Source organism: Phocoena phocoena, chromosome 19 (assembly GCF_963924675.1).
Source record: "Phocoena phocoena chromosome 19, mPhoPho1.1, whole genome shotgun sequence".
NCBI lineage: Eukaryota > Metazoa > Chordata > Mammalia > Artiodactyla > Phocoenidae > Phocoena > Phocoena phocoena.
In genome coordinates this window covers 45357491-45377496 of record NC_089237.1, presented here as the reverse complement: position 1 = coordinate 45377496, position 20006 = coordinate 45357491, and the positions used below count along the sequence as shown (strand labels likewise).

Below are 20006 nucleotides of genomic sequence, written 5' to 3'. Positions count from 1 at the left end.
AGATGGAGAAGATTGTCAAGGAAACAGTGTTCTACAGAAGGGTGTCCCTGTCCCTGGGGATAAGGCGGAGTCCAGCCAAATCTCGAATGGGTACTCAGCAGTTCCAAGCCCCAGTGCAGGAGAAGACACTCAGCATTCCATCCCGGCTGCCACTACCACCCTAGTCGCTGAGGTTCATCCAGGGGAACGGGAGACCTGGGGCAAGAAGGTGGATTTCCTCCTCTCCGTCATTGGCTATGCTGTGGACCTGGGCAACGTCTGGCGCTTCCCCTACATCTGTTACCAGAACGGAGGGGGTCAGTATCGTGGGCTGCAAGCAGAGGCTGCGACCCAGGGGTGGTCTGTAGATCCTTTTGGGAGGCCAGAGGATAAATCATGTCTTCTCTGTCTTGTTTAACTGATAATGCATCTGGGAACGTGGTTGCTTAGACTTTCAAGCTAGTCTAAAAGACAAATCTCCAGAAAGCCAGAACTTTAAGTCAGCATGTCTGTGGCTCTCTGGGTCATGAAGTTGAGTGAAAGCTCTCCTGAACCTGACCTCACCAGATTTTCCGCATCATTAATGCTTCCTCTGTGGAAGAGCCCCCTTCTCATCCCTGCATTATGCAAGCCCTGCTCTCCTCCACGTGAGACGTGGGGGACTAGCATCGGCACTAGGCTGAGCTCTCTCACTCCTGCTGGCTGGTGCTGCCCAGGAGAGTCCAGGGGGCTTAGATCTGTGGGTGCTGCCCAGGAGAGTCCGGAGGGCTTAGATCTGTGGGTGCTGCCCAGGAGAGTCCAGAGGGCTTAGATCTGTGGAAGGAAAAATTGGGAAGTGGCTCCACGTTCCCAGACCCTGCTGGGCCTTTGGACCTGTGTGAGGGCAGAGAGGGCGTCAGCTCAAGTCCATAGTCTTAAGTTACAATCTGGGCATGATCCGTAGCTGAACCCAGCCACGTTAATGCCGGCACCAAACTGTATATGGATATGCCTTATAGCTCCTACAAGAGTGTTAGATTCTTGAGGCCAGAGACGATTTCTTGTTCCTCCTCCTATTCCTAATGCCTACAGAGCAGTTTATTTGCAGATTATCAAAAATAGTAGCTGATTGTAGGCATAGATATGGGAGCCCCAGAGAGCAGAGCAGGTAGGTATGGGGCCTCTGTTTTGACAATGGACTTGCTATCAGAATAGGAAAAGGACCAGAAGTGGGAGTCAAATCAGTTTGTTTGTTTATTTATTTATAAAATTTATTTGGGTGCGCCAGATCTTAGTTGTGGCACGTGGGCTCCTTAGTTGCAGCTCATGGGCTCCTTAGTTGCGGCTCGCGGGCTCCTTAGTTGCGGCATGCATGTGGGATCTAGTTCCCTGACCAGGGATCGAACCCACACCCCCTGCATTGGGAGCGTGGAGTCTCAACCACTGCGCCACCAGGGGAGTCCCAGTCATTTATTTTGACAGGAGCTCTGGCAACAGATTTAGGAGGGCAACTAAAATGAGGTTTGAGGGATAATTTGTTTGTGTCGCCTTCATTTCCTCCATGACCTGACACAGAGTTGCCTGGATATGCTGCATCTTTTAAGGACCTGGGTCCATTCAGCAGCAAAGGCTATTCCGAGAGAGTGGGGGGTGGAGGGAGTGCTGGGAAGCCCAGCGTTCCTGGCCTGGAAGGGGCAGAAGTTGGAATCATCTTATCTCCAGTTTGGGAGGACCCGCCTGTAGCCTGAGCATTATATAAGGGGTTGGGTCGCCGGTGATGTTTCCCCTACACACATTCCCTACTGTAAAGCCAGTCAAGCAAACCCTTTGGACAAATGCCATCATGAGAACACAACATGGTTATTATTCTCAAGCCAGATTTACCCAGTGTGATTGTAAGTTAGATGAAACCTTTCTGAGTTGCACAGATTTCAGGATTTCTAGGTTCAGAACACTTTATGGGAGGGAAAGTTATCAAGGAAATATCACAGCCGGCTCACCCTTTGGGCTGAAACTCAGGCTGCAGGTGAGCAATCCCCAGCATGGCGTACCCAAATTCTGCCTCAGCCACAAAAGCCAGGAGACACCAGCATCTCCAGTGATGCAGCAGTTCTGCACTTTCTCATTCTGTAGCAAACTACCTGCAAATTTCAGCCACACCTGCAAATCTGGCTCAGGAGGGAGCATTCTGGCTCCGTGGAGTTATGGAAGTATAACCAAACATCAGTAGTCAAGTGTCTGGAGCCAGGGATACAGATGAACAAAGATGCTAATTCAGTGATGTGCAGTAGTCAACAGACTATTGCAGCTGTTGTACAGGTTGTCGCAGGAGATCTGTTTCAAGGGTCCCAAATGCTGGTCAATGTACTGGCTGCATCAGAATCACCTGGAGAACTTAAAATATTCTTTGTTTTACTCATACCTGAAGCTTCTGCTTCAGGAGGTCAGGGCGGGTGTGTGTTTTTTTTTGTGTGTGTGTGTGTGTGTGTGTGTGTGTGTATTTTTAAGCTTATCAGTGATTATGATGAGTGGCTGGGTTTGGGAACCTCAGTTCTCCTCAACCCTGTCAGTTTCTAGTGGAAGCAAAAGAGGCCCAGAGAGAAGGGTCCTCCAGGCAGTTAGAAGTGGAACTGGTCCTAGGGCCTCTTCTGTTGACTCCCAGACCCAGTTTCCTTCCCACGTACTCTTTGCCTCCTCCCAAACCTCACTTCACTGTGGAGCTCTGTCTACTACTACTTCTGGCAAAGGATTAAGACCAGGGGAGCACCGTGTGAGGTCACTCAGGACAGGGTGGCTTCATGACTCTGGAGCATCAGATGGCTCTGTGTGTCCAGATCACTTGGGCTGTCCTGGGTCAGATGTGGGCAGGGAGTGAAACTGTCTTTTATCTGCCTCAGGGGCATTCCTCCTCCCCTATACTATCATGGCCGTTTTCGGGGGGATCCCGCTCTTCTACATGGAGCTCGCGCTGGGCCAGTACCACCGAAATGGATGCATTTCGATATGGAGGAAAATCTGCCCGATTTTCAAAGGTAAGGGAAAGGCTTGGGTGGGTGAGTGGGTCCTCCTGGGAAGTGATGATTTCTATCAATGGGTCGAGCTGGACACCTTCTTCTGGAATCAGTTAGGCCTCAGGTATCCCTGGGAGATAACTTGAGTAATTAAGGTTTTGACTGCTCAAGCAGTATGAGATTGTTAAAAGCAAAATGGAATAAATGGCAATTAAAAGTAAACGAAATAGAAAAAGCATTAATAGCACATGTACACATTTTCTAAAACATGTAACTCTGCAAATACAAATAAGGAATCTACCATATTGCCACTTTTCCACTGTCTCCTGGAGTCTTTGGAGGATGAAATGAATGGCAGCTCCACCTTTACCCCTCACCTGGGCTTCAGTGCCTCTGATGCCCTGCCTAACTGCTGGGCTGCCCTTGAAACTTGGCCTCCCTCACCCTCTCTCTCCCAGGGATTGGTTACGCCATCTGCATCATTGCCTTTTACATCGCCTCCTACTACAACACCATCATGGCCTGGGCGCTCTACTACCTCATCTCCTCTTTTGCGGCCCAGCTGCCCTGGACCAGCTGTAAGAACTCCTGGAACACTGGCAACTGCACCAACTACTTCTCCGAGGACAACGTCACCTGGACACTCCACTCAACATCCCCTGCAGAAGAATTTTATACGTAAGTGCATGTAAGCGAGGGGGTGGCCTGTTAGGGGCAGGCCACACCCCTGGGCTTTGGCTTGTTAGGAGGGAGGTGGGAGCCAGGGGCTCTTCACCTCTTGGCTGATGGATTTCTGAGAGATGACGCTATCGGGGAGGGGGAGTAAATGTGAGTGAGGGAGTTGGGAGACTACCTTGAGTGCTCCACAGTCTGGGTCTCTGCGCCATCCCCCTCTTTTCTGTTGTGCCCAGGCCAGTCCCTACCTTCACATTCCAAAATTATTCCCCTGCATCAAAACTGCCCTTCTTCCTGGGCCCTCCTTGCAGCCAGCTGTCATGGAAGCAAAGCCTCCCACTACTTCAATAGTTTGAAACTACACAAAGAGTTTCTGGTTTCATGTATTCACTTAATACGTGGGATCTACCCTTTGGAAGAAGATGCCTGGAGTAGGCAGTTTTCTTTAATGCTGGAATTTCAGGCAATAGCAGCCCAAAGGGAGCTGTTTTGGGGTGGGGAAGGGACCCACTGCCCACACATACAAATCCTCACGCACCCAGAAGCCAGTCATGTTAGTCATTCGTTGGGTCCCAGCCTAGGAAGGAGACCTGGAAGTCTGCTTTTGGGCCGAGCGCTCTTCTCAGGCTTGGTCGGCTTGACTGCCCTGTTCTCTCCTTCAGGATGGGCAGAGCCCCTCCCAGCTCTTCCTGAGGCTTGCTGACCACTTGATCCTTGCAGTACTGTGTCCGTTTTTTCTCTTGGTGTCCTCCCAGAGGTATCACACGCAGTATGCTCAGGTAACTGTTCAGACCACGTCACTGGCCCTTCTTTCTCATTCACTCAGGCGCCACGTCCTGCAGATCCACCGGTCAAAGGGGCTCCAGGACCTGGGGGGCATCAGCTGGCAGCTTGCCCTCTGCATCATGCTGATCTTCACTATTATCTACTTTAGCATCTGGAAAGGTGTCAAAACATCTGGCAAGGTGAGGAGGACTCTGGCTGCTGATCCAGGCCTACCAAGGGGCTCTGGAGGGTCTAACTCAGAATTCAGTGGCCTGGATAGCCAGAGACGGGGACATGTTTTCCTTCACAACAAACGCATTCCATGATTTTCAGTGTCTTGTCACAAAATTGGTTAGAAAATTCTAGAAATGGGTCAATCCCAAGAACCATTATATGATTTTTTAAAAATTCCTTTAACACGCTGGTAGTGTCATAACTAATAATAGTGGCAATAATTTACTGAAAACCCATCATGGACCATGTACAGTGTTTTGTATACACTGGCTACTTTGTCTCCTGCTAGGTATTTTCCCCATCTTACAGATGGGGAGTGGGTTTAAAAGTAGTTAGTACCAGCAAGCAGGGAATCAGATCCCTGTATAATTTTAAAAGCTGTGATCTTTCTGCCACCCTGCCTCCTAAAATTACAGAAAAAAAAGAGGTAGATCTTTCTTGGAGGTTTTCAAGAATAAGACACCAGCATTCATGTGGTGATAACCTATGTTTCCTTCCTTACAGGTGGTTTGGGTAACAGCCACCTTCCCTTACATCATCCTTTCGATCCTGCTGGTGAGAGGGGCCACCCTCCCCGGAGCCTGGAGGGGAGTTCTCTTTTATTTGAAACCCAACTGGCAGAAACTCCTGGAGACAGGGGTAAGATAACGAGGAAAGCAGTATGCACCTGTCTGTCTTTTTACTAACTGAAGCTAGTCCTCCGAATAGGACAGTAGGAACAACTGAAATTTGGGTTCAGCGGCAAGTCTGCAGTGATGCTTTAAACCAGAAATACAAGCATGAAAAGTACAGTTGAGGGGCTTCCCTGGTGGCGCAGTGGTTGAGAGTCCGCCTGCCGATGCAGGGGACACGGGTTCGTGCCCCGGTCCGGGAAGATCCCACATGCCATGGAGCAGCTGGGCCCGTGAGCCATGGCCGCTAAGCCTGCGCTTCCAGAGCCTGTGCTCCGCGACGGGAGAGGCCACAACAGTGAGAGGCCCGCGTACCGCAAAAAAAAAAAAAAAGTACACTTGAGGCCACTGCGTTGGTTTATGGCTAAGTGATAGGAAGAGAACTCACATTTGTTTGCACTTGGTATGTGGCCAGCCCTGGAAGGAGCCCTGAGAAGCCTGTTTTTTGCCTCTGCATGTAGCCACATGGAGGCATGAGGGCGCTGGCCCCGCTGGTGCTCAGCGATGGCCTGGGTCTCTGCTCTGGCCCTTACCTCTGCTGTGTTGCAGGTGTGGGTGGATGCGGCCGCCCAGATCTTCTTCTCTCTCGGTCCTGGCTTTGGGGTCCTGCTGGCTTTTGCAAGCTACAACAAATTCAACAACAACTGTTACCAGTGAGTATCTGGGGCCCCCCAAGCAAAGCTTGAAAGTGGAGTGAGTGTAAGTCAGCTGGTCTGGAGGAAAGCAATCAAACCGATGGCCTCAAACCTGGCCAGGCTTAGGCCACGTTGACACTCTGACCCTCAGGGGTGCCACAGGTGCCTGACCACTCACCCAGACCATAGCCTCACTCAGGGGTTGAGAGAGGCTCCAGGCCACTTCTGTTTTGTGAGATTCTCTATATGTCAGGAAAAATTAAGAAATTCCAAAGCAGGTTTACAGAAATCACAACATACATTCAGTGTTTAGATTTGACCTGTTAAAGTATTTAACAACAAAAATTGTGATAATTTATTTATGTATCTATATACAAAAAGAATAATGATTGAACTATTTTGACCAACATAGAATGCTGTAATTTTTATGTCAAAATCTCATTTCAGAAATGTGACAAAACAGGGAGCATGGTGCCAATTATGATTTAAATATCACTCCTCATCTTTAGAGTTAACTTTGTCTTAATATTCTATCACAGATGGCAATGTCCAGCAGTCTGACTGTGCTATTCGTAAGATAATTATAGAATTAATTTTTTTTAAAAAAAGGAATTTACATGCACCCTAATGTGCAATGTGGCCTTGCATTGGGACGCCAGCCTAAAGTTGTATGATGAAGTCCTCTTTTAAAAGTGTCAGGGTATCTTTGTGGCACTCTTATAACCTCATTTACACATAATGTCAAAAGTCTAAATCTGAGGTCTTCACAAATGTAAGGCCAAGGCCTCCTCCTGGCCCCCGCTGCAACTCAGGCCCTGGTTCAGAGCAAGCCTTGTTTGAAATCCAGAGGTCTGTGCTGTGCCGGTTTACAACAAAATCATCTCTTAAAACCACCCCTGACTGCTGTTCTCCCCATGCCATGCGTGGTGATAACAGTAGCTTGTGCTTCAAGGTAATGCAACCCGTCTGAGAGGCTGGGCCCTGGGAGGAGGGGAGGAGACACCCGGACAGGCTTGAAGTCCCTGTGAGCTCAGCCCACTCACCCTTGTCACAGCTGGAGACAGATGCTCCTTAGATTCCTGACTTGGAAATGTCTCAGGCCCCTTGGGTTTTCTGCTCCAGAGACGCCTTGGTGACCAGTGTGGTGAATTGCATGACGAGCTTCGTTTCAGGATTTGTCATCTTCACAGTGCTGGGGTATATGGCTGAGATGAGGAACGAAGATGTGTCTGAGGTGGCCAAAGATGCAGGTAGGGCCTTGGGTTTTGTTTGGGTTCCTGGCTCCCACTGAATTGCTTTGCTGCTCTTTGGATCTTTACAAATATCTAACGTTTGCATTATTTCTAAATGTTCCTCTTAAAATTCTCAAAGGTTTTAGAGAAACTTACTGCCTTGGAAATTTCAACCCTTTCCATGGTGGTAATGGGGCAGCTCCCTCGGCACCCAGTACTGGGGCCTTGAATACATTGTGGGCTTGGAAATATGACTTGGATGATGGCTTTTAAAACTAGTGGGGGGACTAGTTTTAAAACTAGTGGGGGGACTTCCCTGGTGGTCCAGTGGTTAAGACTCCGTGCTCCCAATGCAGGGGGCCCAGGTTTGATCCCTGGTCAGGGAACTAGATCCCGCATGCATGCTGCAACTAAAAGATCCCCCATGCTGCAACAAAGATCCCTCGTGCCGCAACTAAAACCCAGCAGCAGCCAAATAAGACAAACTAACTAAAAAACAGTGTGGGGCTTCCCTGGTGGCGCAGTGGTTAAGAATCTGCCTGCCAACGCAGGGGGCATGGGTTCGAGCCCTAGTCCAGGAGGATTCCACATGCCGCGGAGCAACTAAGCCCGTGTGCCACAGCTAATGAGCCTGTGCTCTAGAGCCTGCGAGCCACAAGTACTGAAGCCCACTGGCCTAGAGCCTGTGCTCCGCAGCAAGAGAAGCCACCGCAATGAGAAGCCCGTGCACCGCAATGAAGAGTAGCCCCCGCCGGTCACAACTAGAGAAAGCCCGCGCGCAGCAATGAAGACCCAACACAGCTTAAACAAATAAATAGATAGATAGATAGATAGCAATTCCTATTTTAAAAAAACAAAACAGAACAAAAAAAATATGTTTGGGTCCTGTGATGGGTCCAAGTCTAGTAAGCAAATGATTACTAATCCTTTGCAGAAAAATTAAATGTAGATGATGTAGCACTCTACTGTACTGTAAGGTTTCATGGAAAAAAAGCGACAGACGTTGAAGAGGTTATGGGATCTTGTGGATGGAGTCCCAGGGCTTTCTTGCAAACATACATCTGTCTTTAGCCCGACACGGTGCTCTGATGAACTCCATGCCCCAAACTAAGGGTGGCCTATCTAGTCCATGAAAGGTTGAAGACATGTCCCTCATACTATCAAAAAGGACTTCAAAATAGCTGGAGGTCTTTATTCCGAGGCCGCTAGATTCTTCTGAAATCAGTATAACATTTCCTACTGTTCTGGAGCTAAAGAGAGAGCTAAACGCTGTGAGACTTCAGAGATATATCAATCCTCATGTTGGAAAAAAAAAGCACTGAATTATTATATAGCGGACACTCCAATTCATGTGCTCAGCTTTGCTAGTCTTGAGGTCTCAGGTTTGCTTCGTTTCTCCATGTTGGTTGAGGGCGCATACTCTTCAAGGTGGATACTATTCCCTTCCTGCCTCCCAGGATGTCCAGGTAGGATGGTGTGGGGTGTGAGGAAGCATTTGGTACATGTCCAACCCTGATCCACATGTAAGGTTTTGTGACAGGAGTTGTAATTGTTGGTGTGGCCAAGTTTCTCCTGAGACATCTTTGTAGGGCAGGTCTCAGCGACCACCTCCTCCTCTTTCCCGCTCTGTCTCAGGCCCCAGCCTGCTCTTCATCACATATGCGGAAGCCATAGCCAACATGCCGGCATCCACGTTCTTTGCCATCATCTTCTTCCTGATGTTAATCACACTGGGCTTGGACAGCACAGTAAGTGAATGGGGAGGGAAATCCGGCTCTCGGGAGGAGGGAGAAGGGGGGGGAGGAGGAAGGGAAGGAAGCTGTACCCATTCCTTCCCATCCTGGCCACCCCAGGCCATGTTGGCTGCTCCCTCTTGGTGCTCCCTCAGCCCCTGTTCACTTGGGTGCTTACTGCCCTCTAGTACATTAGAGGCATTAATGGGATAATGAGGGTAGAGTGCCAGGCACAGGCCAAGAGCTCAGCATATGTGAACTGTTGCGCACTCATTGTGCACTGTCCCTTGACCAGACTGGCAGCACCTGAAGGCCAGGGCAAGGTCACGCTTGTGTCTCAGTGCCCTGCAGCCCAGCATTCGTATCATTAGTGTGGAATGAGTCTCAGCTTTCAGTTGGCATTTCTGGTGCAACCAAAGTCTCCCCGAGATACCTCATGTAAAGAAGTTCTGTCCATGTGTTATACTTTCTTTCCTTGATGTCCTTAGGAATGGGTTCTAAATGACGGGGTAAAACGGAGATATGTTTCCAGTGAGGGCCGGTGAGTAGGGGGAACTGGTCACGATCAGCGTGACAGGTCACTTGGCAATTTAACCCCTCCCTTCTGTTCATTGTCCTAGAGGTAGCAGATTTGTCCCAAAGTCTACACAGTGACCATTTGTGTGCCCCTCTCAGTTTGCAGGCTTGGAGGGGGTGATCACAGCCGTGCTGGATGAGTTTCCACACATCTGGTCCAAGCGCCGGGAGTGGTTTGTGCTCAGTGTGGTCATTACCTGCTTCTTTGGATCCCTGATCACCCTGACTTTTGTGAGTACCAAAACCCTAAACTTAGAGTCAACCTCCCCTAGGGCAACAGAATGTTACAAGAAGCTGTTCCTTTCCCTCCCACATGGTACCCTGGCTTTGGGGCCAAAGGGAGAGAAGTTGTCACCGCTGTTAAAAAGTTAGTCATCAAGGAGAGGAAGAAAAGTTGTTTCTAGTGGCATCTGTCTGAGGAATCTGGGCGTGGTATCTGGAGGCTCAGCATTTTACAGCAAATCCAACTAGATTTAAGGCTTGACAGACTATCTGGAGGAAAACTAAGATGTGTCTTTTCAGTCTATTTCCAGTCCTTAGGGCTGCTTTCATAGGAATAGTGCCCTGATGTCCTGATATGCTGAACATCTGGAGGCTGGCATCTCATGTTTGTAATGTCACTTCATCTCCTCCAGAGAATTTGTAATGGTAAAGAAGTTAGACCTTCTCTAGTGATTTTATTTTTTTTTGGGGGGGGGGGTAGCTTAGGCACATACTGTCAAACTGTAAATCAGGCATCAGCTAGTACCCACAGGCATTGTAGGCGTGTATCCTTCTGACTCAAGGCAGATTTTGTAGATAAACATCTTCAAGCCATGACCCCAATGGCTCTGGAGCTTCAGCAGGGTTGTGGGGCCCTGAGTAGGACCCAAGGGATTTGTGAGTTAGGACAGAGGCAAAACCATGACCACTGGGCCCGGTGTGTCTGGTATTGTAGATTTTCTGGGGTAGAATACACAGTAGGTATTCAGTAAAGTTGAAAGTTGAAAACAGATCCAGAGGCGCTTTTGAGTTTGTCTTAAAGCTTAGTGGGGAGTGAAAACAAGAGTGACCCGTAGGGCGGGAAGAGGTGTGTCTGATGGGATGAAATCTTGCCCATCTGCCAGGGCCAGTCCAAGAAGTAGACTCTGGGACACTTATGTTATACCCAAGGAGAGAATTTTCCAGAATTAACCTAAGAAGTTCTTTTTGCTCCTGTCGTAAAGAGGAGGCAGTGCCTCAGAGGGCCTTTAACCGGGTTTGTGGTCTCATTTCCAGGGAGGGGCCTACGTGGTGAAGCTGCTGGAGGAGTTTGCCACGGGACCCGCAGTGCTCACTGTTGCCCTGATAGAAGCAATTGCTGTGTCTTGGTTCTATGGTAAGATGCTCCCTTCCACTAGCCACGATCCTTCCTACACCAGCCCATATAGCCACCAGAATACAGAAGGGCTGCTGTCGTCAGGGAAAAGCAGGCCAGTGTACAAGACGTCACCTGCTGCATCCCTTCTACAAAAACATGTCATCACTTACTCCACACTCTGTGCAACAGATTGCCTGCACTCCTGGGAGGATGATTTTTTTCTTCTGAGTTTATATGTTTACCCAGTGGAGATAGGGCTGAAGTGGTTCCCTATAGCTCATCCACAGTGGTTGCTTAAGATCCCAACAGGCTCTAAGAATTGGACAGACAACAAAGAACTAGTGCACAGTGAATGCATTTGCAGAGTGTACAATATTCTGCCGTTACATAGAGTGGCCCCACTTTAAATTTCACAAACGAGCACTCCCTCCAGAGCCCTGAGACAGAGTTTAGGAGCTTATCTTCTAGGGAAGAGGCAAGAATGTTCCTGTTTGGATTATCTGTCTTGGTAAAGCCTCCAATTTACACCGCCCCCACCCCCGGCCCCCCAGTCGTGGGATGGAATCTGATAAGGGTGAAACCACCAGGAGCAGAGAGAGAGCTGACACAGGTTCATGAGCAGGGATCCCAAGAGCCCCTGGGCGAGGATGAGAAGGGCACAGGCAATGGAAATGAAGAAAACCAAGTTCAGAGATGCCTTTCTTCATCTTTAAAATCAAGATGTGATGATTTCATTCTGAAAATATTTTCCTAGTTTCTATGATAGCAGAACAGCTTTAGCATGTGTGTCATTACACATAATATAAAGAAGGGGGGGCCCACATTTTGAGTTGCATGTAAGCCCTTTTTTTTTTTTTTGAAAGAAGTCCTCCCCACCTCCTCAGCACTTCGGAGGACCAAGTGCAAGGTGTGTGATTACAGACTTGCTGGGCACTTTCAGGGAAGCAACTGCAGAGCACCCTTCCTTCCCCTTTTCGATATCTCCCCCAGTCCTCACTTCCATGCCAGTTACTGTGTAGAGAAGAACCTTGATCTTGATCTGATATATGAATGCACAACAGTGTGGTTAAAATTTTCTCTTCAAAGCTTCCAGCATATGGTCAGAGTCGGTCTCTGTCAAGTGGTTTCACCATTTTTAGACAAAATTTCACTTCCTTTTCTACAGTAACGATAAAATCAGATATATGCTGAAATCCTAGAAAGGCAGTGTGGGCACGAAGAGGGGGCTTTAGGTCCCTCCCCAGATGTCCACCAATCCTCCCACTCTGTGTAGAAAGAGCTTTGCTTACTGTAACGTGCATTTTTGTGACAAGTCCCCCATCTCACTTTCAGACCAGACTGGTGCCCCCAAGCCCCTCCTTTGGAGAAACTCCAGAGGTGTTACTCTCTCTGAGAGTCAAGGGATAGGAGGACAGTCTAGTTCCTCTCTCAGTCAGTCAATCTCATTCTCTTTTGGATGATTTTAGGCATCAATCAGTTCTGCAGTGATGTGAAGGAAATGCTTGGCTTCAGCCCTGGATGGTTTTGGAGGATCTGCTGGGTAGCCATCAGCCCTCTGTTTCTCTTGGTGAGTTGTCACTTCCCTTCTCCTTCTTGCCCTGGAGAAAGATTCACCCTCGAACACTCATAAAAAAATAAATTTTATCGAAGTGTAACATATATATACAGAAAAGTGTGCAAATCACAAGTGTACATCTCAGTGAAATTCTATAAATTGAGCACCATTTTGTAGCTAAAACCATACCAAGAAACACATGACCAGTACTTCACAAGCCCCTCTTGTGTCCCCTTCCAGTCACTGTGCCCCCATAGTTAACCACTCTTCCGGTTTCTGTCACATATTTCATCCCTCCCCTGCTCTGTGATAATGACACATAACGTTCATTGAGCAGTGAGTGCCAGGCCAGACTTTACACTGAACGTAACACCCATTGCTGTTTCAACTCTCACAACAATTCTGTGACGTAGAGTTCGAGTTCCCCATTTCACAGGTTCAGAGAAACTGAGGTTTAGGGTCCAAGGTCACATGACAAGAACTGTTCAAGGCCGGGGAAGTATTTACTGTGCTGCTCATGAAGGACCTAACAAAGGTCCTAGTAATTCTGTATTCATTTTCTTAAAGACCACCCCCACCCCCCACCAGGTTTCTCAGGTGTAGATCTGAGTCAAAAGTAGAATCCATTCATTGTAGAATGAGAGAGCTCAGCTCCAAGGGTTGCCTGTTTGCCAGAACGTGTTCAGTGCTGACTCCAGCCTTGCTGCGTGTGCCCCTACGTCCCTCCTGGTACCCGTCTGAAGGAGATGTTTGCCCAAAGATGGATAAGTACCATGCTAACATCCCAAGTGCACTCTGAGGTAGCCTGGGGTAAAGTGACTCTGTGCACATCAGCAGGGATTACTCTCAGTTCTTTCATTTATCTGTAATTTGATTTGGGGTGGGGGGAGCTTTTTGGTCTTTTAGAGCCAGAGACTGTTCCTTCAGTCCAGCTCCAGCTTATTAGGATATCTGGACCATCCATTTCATCATAGGACATGTATGCATCTGTGCCTTCCCCTTCTTTCAAAACAACCCTTTTTGCACTCTATTTTGACTTTCTTGGGGTAGTTCTTTTTTTTTCTTTTGCGGTACGCGGGCCTCTCACTGTTGTGGCCTCTCCCGTTACGGAGCACAGGCTCCGGACGCGCAGGCTCAGCGGCCATGGCTCACGGGCCCAGCCGCTCCGCGGCATGTGGGATCTTCCCGGACCGGGGCACGAACCCGCGTCCCCTGCATCAGCAGGCGGACTCTCAACCACTGCGCCACCAGGGAAGCCCTCGGGGTGGTTCTTTATTTTTGTGCTTTTCTGTACCTGCACATCTCGACGTTAACCTACAAGATGGACAGCGTGCTCATTCTTGCCTCCATAATGCTGCACATGTCTCTCTCTACCCCAGAATCCCTCCTTGACTTCCGTTCCCCTGGACCCTGGAGGTTTCCAGAACCAAAGCCAACCTTTGCCCCAAGCAGCAGATACTCTCAGGGCCTGGGGGCTCTGGTGTGTGCTGTGGGCTCCAGTGTTCCTCTAGATCTTGGCCTGGTAGTTCCTTATTACCTTGTCAGCTTGCTGTTGCTTTTTGGTAAATTTAAAACAATGTATTTTTAAATCCAGAAATTTTAGTTGTTTTCAGTGAGAGGGTTGGTCTGGATCACTAATCTGCCATTAGTAGAAGCAGAAGTCCTGACATAAATGGGTTATTATATTGTTACCAGTGCTTCTTGATAATCTACTTAAATCTTTTCATTTGTTTTTTAAAGGAAGGAGAGATATTGGATTAGTTGCCTGAGGGAAGAAGCCATGTTTGTTTGTTTGTCTACTTTCATATTCTCCACACAGGGAGGGAATGATGTTCAGGGCTGAGACTCAGGAAAGGCAAGCAAGGCACTCATCCTGGACGTAAAATTTCCGGGGGTGCCAAAAAACTCAGTAGTCAAGATAAATACTACTTTTTTTTTTTTTTTTGGCTGCATCGCGCAGCTTGTGGGATCTTAGTTCCCCAACCAGGGATCGAACCCTTGCTCCCTGCAGTGGAAGCATGGAGTCTTAACCACTGGACTACCAGGGAAGTCCCGATAAATACTATTTTTATGCAGTAGTTTTTAAAAATCAAAATTAATGCAAAAAAAAATCCCTGATGAACAAAATACCGTTTTAAATAAATATAGGATCCAACCATACACTTGCATGTCTCACTTCACTCACCTTGCCCTAATCTGGCCCTGTTAGAGCTTGTCTTTTTAAAGTATTACACTAAAATATTATATTATTATTATTTCTTGATTACTGAAATTCTGACATCCTCTTAAATGTTGTGCCCAAGGTGAATGTCTCATATGCCTTACCCTAGTCCTGGCCCCAGGCTTTTAGTATTTTCATTTCTGTGGTTGTCTGGCAAACTGGGTGAACTCTTGGTGTACAGCCAATGAGTTTCCGTGCCCAGCAAAACCCAGGTACAGATCTGGGTTCAGGGACATGACATAATTCCTGTGATGTTCACTCTACTCACTTCCTCTAAAGGTAAGTGCTCCAGGGCCCAATTAAGAGAAGGCAAATCTGTCTTCCACTTCTGGGTTTACTTAACAGATCCCCTGCTTTGGGCTTTTTAAAGCTGCTTTAGGTAAACAACGAGTAGCTTACTAAAAATATTCTTTTTCACTGAAGCCAAGTTATAAAAAAGAAAAATATCGTATATGAGCAAGAGGAGGTGGGGATGTGCGAGGGGGTGTCTGGAGCAATACTTAGTGGACACAGTGAGAGCTTGAGGCCTCCCTGAACTGCATTAGGTTTCACACACCTGACATCGATGAGATGAGTTACAGCAGGGATGGCTCCTAACCGGACCCCACCTTTCCCTGTTTCAAAATTACCTTTCTTAGTAGCCGGGTCTGGGGCTGAGGAGTCTGTCCAGAGAAAGGTTTGCGATTGGCTGGGCTCCTGTTTTGAAAGCTTCCTCCTGGACTTAGGATAACACTGTTCTGAAGATGAATGTGTGTTTAACAATTTCCCATTTTATTATGTGAAGAGAAAGAAAAAAAAAGATATAAATAGATGTTTAAGCCCACAAATAATTTACATTACTGTCTTCTTTATGACTATGAAATAATAAGATAAAATTAAATCAAGAGCAATAACGATTTCAGCACAGTGGTTACTAGGCAAAAACTGGTATTTATGCTGTCTCTGGAAACCAAACTGAAATAAGAAAACTCATAAACCGAGTACTGGGAGCACACCATGGAATTTTTCTTGGTCGGAATCTTCACTGAATTTTCACGTCAAAAGTGTATTGAGCTGCTTTTTCCTTCCATTATTTCTTTCATTACAAGGGCCTGTGGCAGGCAGTCATTTATTGTCAAGATGCCTCACGGCAGAGCCATCCTTGTTGAAATCCCAGTTCTTAGCCTGGGGTTAATGCAAGGAAAGGGGGGAGAAGGAGAACTTACCTAGGAGCCTGAGTCTTCTCCAGCTCTTGAGAACCTTATTATGTCTCCTGGACCTAGGTGCCTTCCATCTTACCAAAAACAATCACTGCAGAAATGCAGGAGGAAATGAAAACAAAGCAGAAAGAAATATGAAGCCCTAGGACTGGCAGGAGCTATGGAGAGGTCTCCCAGTTTATTCCTCCACTGTCTCACAAATCGGGGCCTGAACCACTCCTGATGGATGCGTCTCTTCTCCTTTGCCCTGAAAGGGGTGCTGTAACCCCCCTAAATAACCTTCTGAGGCCTTGGCATCCCCACTGTAGGGGCTGAGGTGGGGGTAGGGAGGAAAATCAAGAAAAGCCCCTAACCGCTTCATTGTTGGCAGCTGAGGCACAGAAATTAGTGACTTCTTTGTGTCAGAGTTCAATCTAGGATATATCACACTTAGGCAATTTCCTGAAAGTGTCTTAGCTTTAGTGTTCCGTGTTTGTGGTATATGGACTGTCTCTGTGTGGATATCGTGAAAAGTTTTGAATGTTTCTTGCTTGGAATCTGTTTTAGTTCATCATTTGCAGTTTTTTGATGAGCCCACCACAGCTACGACTTTTTCAGTACAATTATCCTCAGTGGAGCATCATCCTGGGTTACTGCATAGGAACCTCATCTTTCATCTGCATCCCGATGTATATAACTTACCGTCTGATCATCACTCCAGGGACACTTAAGGAGGTATGTGCTAGTGTGTGTGTGTGTGTGTTTAGATTGGTAACTGTTTGGGGAGAAAAGGGTTCTCTTCTTATGCTCTATTCAAAGGATGTTAAGTCCACCACAAGAATTCACCAGGAGGCTCTTAGTCTTATATAATTATATAACTATACCATCGTGTAGCCTCTAATAGCTGCCACTATCACCTTAAGGCATCTCCCAGAAGCCTCAAGTACAAAGGCGAAAGAGTGAGCTGGCCATTTGGATGCACCATAGCACACAGCTTGGTGTATAGCATTTTAAACATATCAGAAAACTGCTTTGCCTCCTGCATGGCACTGGGCATGCACATCAGATCAGTGGTGTCTGGAGCAATAACGCAAATTTGATTTAAGTGGATTTAAATTAAATCCACTTGGTTTAAGTGAAGATTATGATGGAAAATGTCTGTGGTCATTTTCTAACAGCAGTGTGACAAGGGCTTTTTAAAAAAAATTTATTTATTTATTTGGCTGCGTTGGGTCTTGGTTGCTGCACGGGGGCGCTCTCTAGTTGCAGCGAGTGGGGGCTACTCTTGGTTGTGGCGCGTGGGCCTCCCGCTGCGTTGACTTCTCTTGTTGCGGAGCACAGGCTCTAGAGCACAGGCTTCAGTAGTTGTGGCTCGCGGCCTCCAGAGCGCAGGCTCAATAGTTGTGGCGCACAGGCTTAGTTGCTCCACGGCATGTGGGATCTTCCCGGACCAGGGCTCGAACCCACATCCCCTGCATTGGCAGGCGGATTCTTAACCACCGCACCACCAGGGAAGCCCTACAAGGGCTGTTTTGAAAATCACTAAATAAGGGTGTTGCAACAATATCGTAGTTTTAGTTCAAGTCACTGGAATGAAAAAAAAAGTTCCCATTTTAGCAAGATTCATGTCAGTAAATGAATAATGTGCTGTAAAAATTTCAGTAACAGAATCTTACAATTTGTATAAGATTGTAGGTATTTTAAAGCATCTTCATGTAGACTACTTTATTTTGTTATCAAAATACTTTGTGAGGTGGATGGGCAGGTGTCATTAGCAGACAAAGATACTAGTCTGGGAATAATGCTGCTCATAGTTTCCTTATTTCAGTGAATTGTCCAGGGATACACAGCACAGGGAGGCTCAGAATCCAAGTCCTCTGGGGATACACAGTACAGGGAGGCTCAGAATCCAAGTCTTCTGGTTTTTGGTCCAATGCTCTTTCATGTTTAGGTGCAGCTTCTCTTTTGTGTCCTCAGGGTACTAATAGTTTGCTAATGTAGAAATTGGCTGTAGAGGTTAGGGAGAGATGAGTTGCCACTTTTCATCCTGTACTGACAAGAGTTAGTGTTCAGGCTGCCAGGATTCCTAGCAATGTTACCAGAATCGAAAATGCTTGGGTCGTTACTTGTTTGGTTGTGTTTCTTGCCATAGTAAGGTTACTGTGGCAGTAGAGCCTGAAGGAGCGGCCACTTAGAAGTCTGTGGGCGGGTGCTTTTGTAGGAGACAAGCTCAAAGGTGAAGAGTGGTATTTGGGGGAGAGCTAGAGGGACCTGTGCTCTATAATGACCTGAGAGCATAGGTGGGCTAGTCTATGGACTCTTAGAAGCAAAACTTAAATATCAGATCATCATACTCATCTTCCTAAAACATTTCACAAGAAACACGAAGCAAGAGAACGTGAGGCCATTAAACATCATCTCTTTTCTAAGAACTGAGATTGCTTCTTTTTCCAAACAGAAAAACTGAATTCTAGGTGAACAGAATTAGTAACTCTGCCAGGAGTTACTAATTTCCTACACCCAAAACAGTCCTATCACAACCTCATTCCTCCCAAAGGGGCTTGGACTCTGGTGTTGCCTGAAATACACGCTCAGACAAGAGTCACTGTACTTGCTCCTTCAGGTTGTCCTTTATGGCAGTCATGATAGTCCACTGGCCCAGCTGACTCAAACCCAGAGGCCAAGGTCAGGGGTGGGAACTCTAGTTAGGTTAATAAATTTCAGTATTCTTTGGTCACAGACTGTACCTCAAGTCTTGATCATCTTTCTTGCAAATTCCCCGTTAGCCACAAGGAAATGCCACCCAACGGTGTATAATTAACAGAGCTCAGATCCATTAGTAGTAGAGGTAAGGCTGATTGCAGGGCCATGTTTGTCATAGGCCACCAGATGGGAAACAGTGGGTTACCAGGAAGCATCATGATCTAGCTGGTCAAGGGGGCCTAGGAGGGAAAAGACTATGGCAAGTCATTTACCTGCTCTGGGCCTTAGTTTCTTCATCTTTAAAATGTGCTCATTGAATTGGATTAACATTTCCAAAGTATGTTTTAAGGAGTAGTAGTAGTTCTTAAAACTACACTTATATCAATAAGTGTTACTGCTGGGGGAAAAAGGTTACGTGGTCAAATAATTTTGGAGAATGCTGGATTAAGGCAAGGTAAATAGGTCTCTTTACTACAGGATTTCTCAAAAGCCTTAACATGCCTATGTGCATGCTTAATTTCTGATAAGAATAAAGCATGCCATGTTTTTGCCAAGCACCCCAAGGGACTAAAATTTTTAGTGAATACCAGGCTTGATGGTCTTGAACATTCTATCTATGAGGGAGGGAGAACTCATATAAAATTCTGGTATGGTTAAAAAGAAAATAAAAAGTAAATTTCTTACCTCTTCTGGGCCCTAGCCATACACAAGGCTACAGTTTGTGGAGTGAGCCACCACTTACTCACCTGTAATTTGGAGGCTATCATGTGCATCTGCAACCTGGAAGTCTCGAGGCTGGAGTCATCAACTGGATTAGGTCACTGCCCCCAGAAGCCCCTAGTAACCTGCACAAAGACACTGGGAAGATGGTCCCTAATAAGTAAGCATTCATGAAGATGGCAACAGTGATCCATTGCTTAGATGACTGCCTTGCAGAAGGCCAGGGACTGGCAAATTTTGAGAGCGATAGTAACGTGGCAACTGGAATGCTGCTGAAATATGGAAGACAAAGGTAGACCTGGCATTTGGGAAGATCAGCAGCCAGAAGGGCAGGAGAATGGGCAGGTGGGGGCTAGGGCACAAAAGCCAAATGTTCTACTTTACAGTGTTGTTTACTGTGGGTCTTGCCTCTACCCTAGTTAGAGCGATGTGTCCAGTTCCCAATTAGCAAGGCCTAATTCTCCTTAATCAGTTATGGGTTACAGATTCATCTATGGGAAAGGATGGTTTGTGAAATTTTGCTTTCTATGACTTGACATGTCCAGGTAGTTGATGAGCACTGCAGCAACTCGTTTTTAAATGGATTTCCAGTGTGAGAGTTTAGTTCTTGAAATACTAAGGTCATTAGGAACACAACATGTACAATTTTGTGAACTTCATTACCTATGAGAATGGGAACTTTTAAAATTCCATAGGCCCTGCTCCCTAAAGAAGAATCAACCCCCAGAACCAGGAAATAAAAAAAACTGAAGGGGACTACATACTTTTTCAATCCAAAGTAAAAAGGACAAGTAGCAGAG

General features: G+C 46.9%; 1 protein-coding gene across 1 annotated transcript in view; it reads left to right on the top strand.

Annotated features, from left to right (window-relative positions):
• SLC6A4 (solute carrier family 6 member 4) overlaps nucleotides 1-20006 on the top strand; it is a 36843-nt gene that overhangs the window by 15275 nt on the left and 1562 nt on the right. The window contains exons 4-15 of the mRNA XM_065898036.1: nucleotides 3-296; nucleotides 2856-2990; nucleotides 3428-3647; nucleotides 4471-4609; nucleotides 5148-5282; nucleotides 5864-5967; nucleotides 7072-7199; nucleotides 8817-8929; nucleotides 9590-9721; nucleotides 10748-10847; nucleotides 12296-12396; nucleotides 16351-16518. Of these exons, the coding sequence (XP_065754108.1) occupies nucleotides 3-296; nucleotides 2856-2990; nucleotides 3428-3647; nucleotides 4471-4609; nucleotides 5148-5282; nucleotides 5864-5967; nucleotides 7072-7199; nucleotides 8817-8929; nucleotides 9590-9721; nucleotides 10748-10847; nucleotides 12296-12396; nucleotides 16351-16518 (1769 nt within the window). The remainder of the gene's footprint in view (nucleotides 1-2; nucleotides 297-2855; nucleotides 2991-3427; nucleotides 3648-4470; nucleotides 4610-5147; nucleotides 5283-5863; nucleotides 5968-7071; nucleotides 7200-8816; nucleotides 8930-9589; nucleotides 9722-10747; nucleotides 10848-12295; nucleotides 12397-16350; nucleotides 16519-20006) is intronic.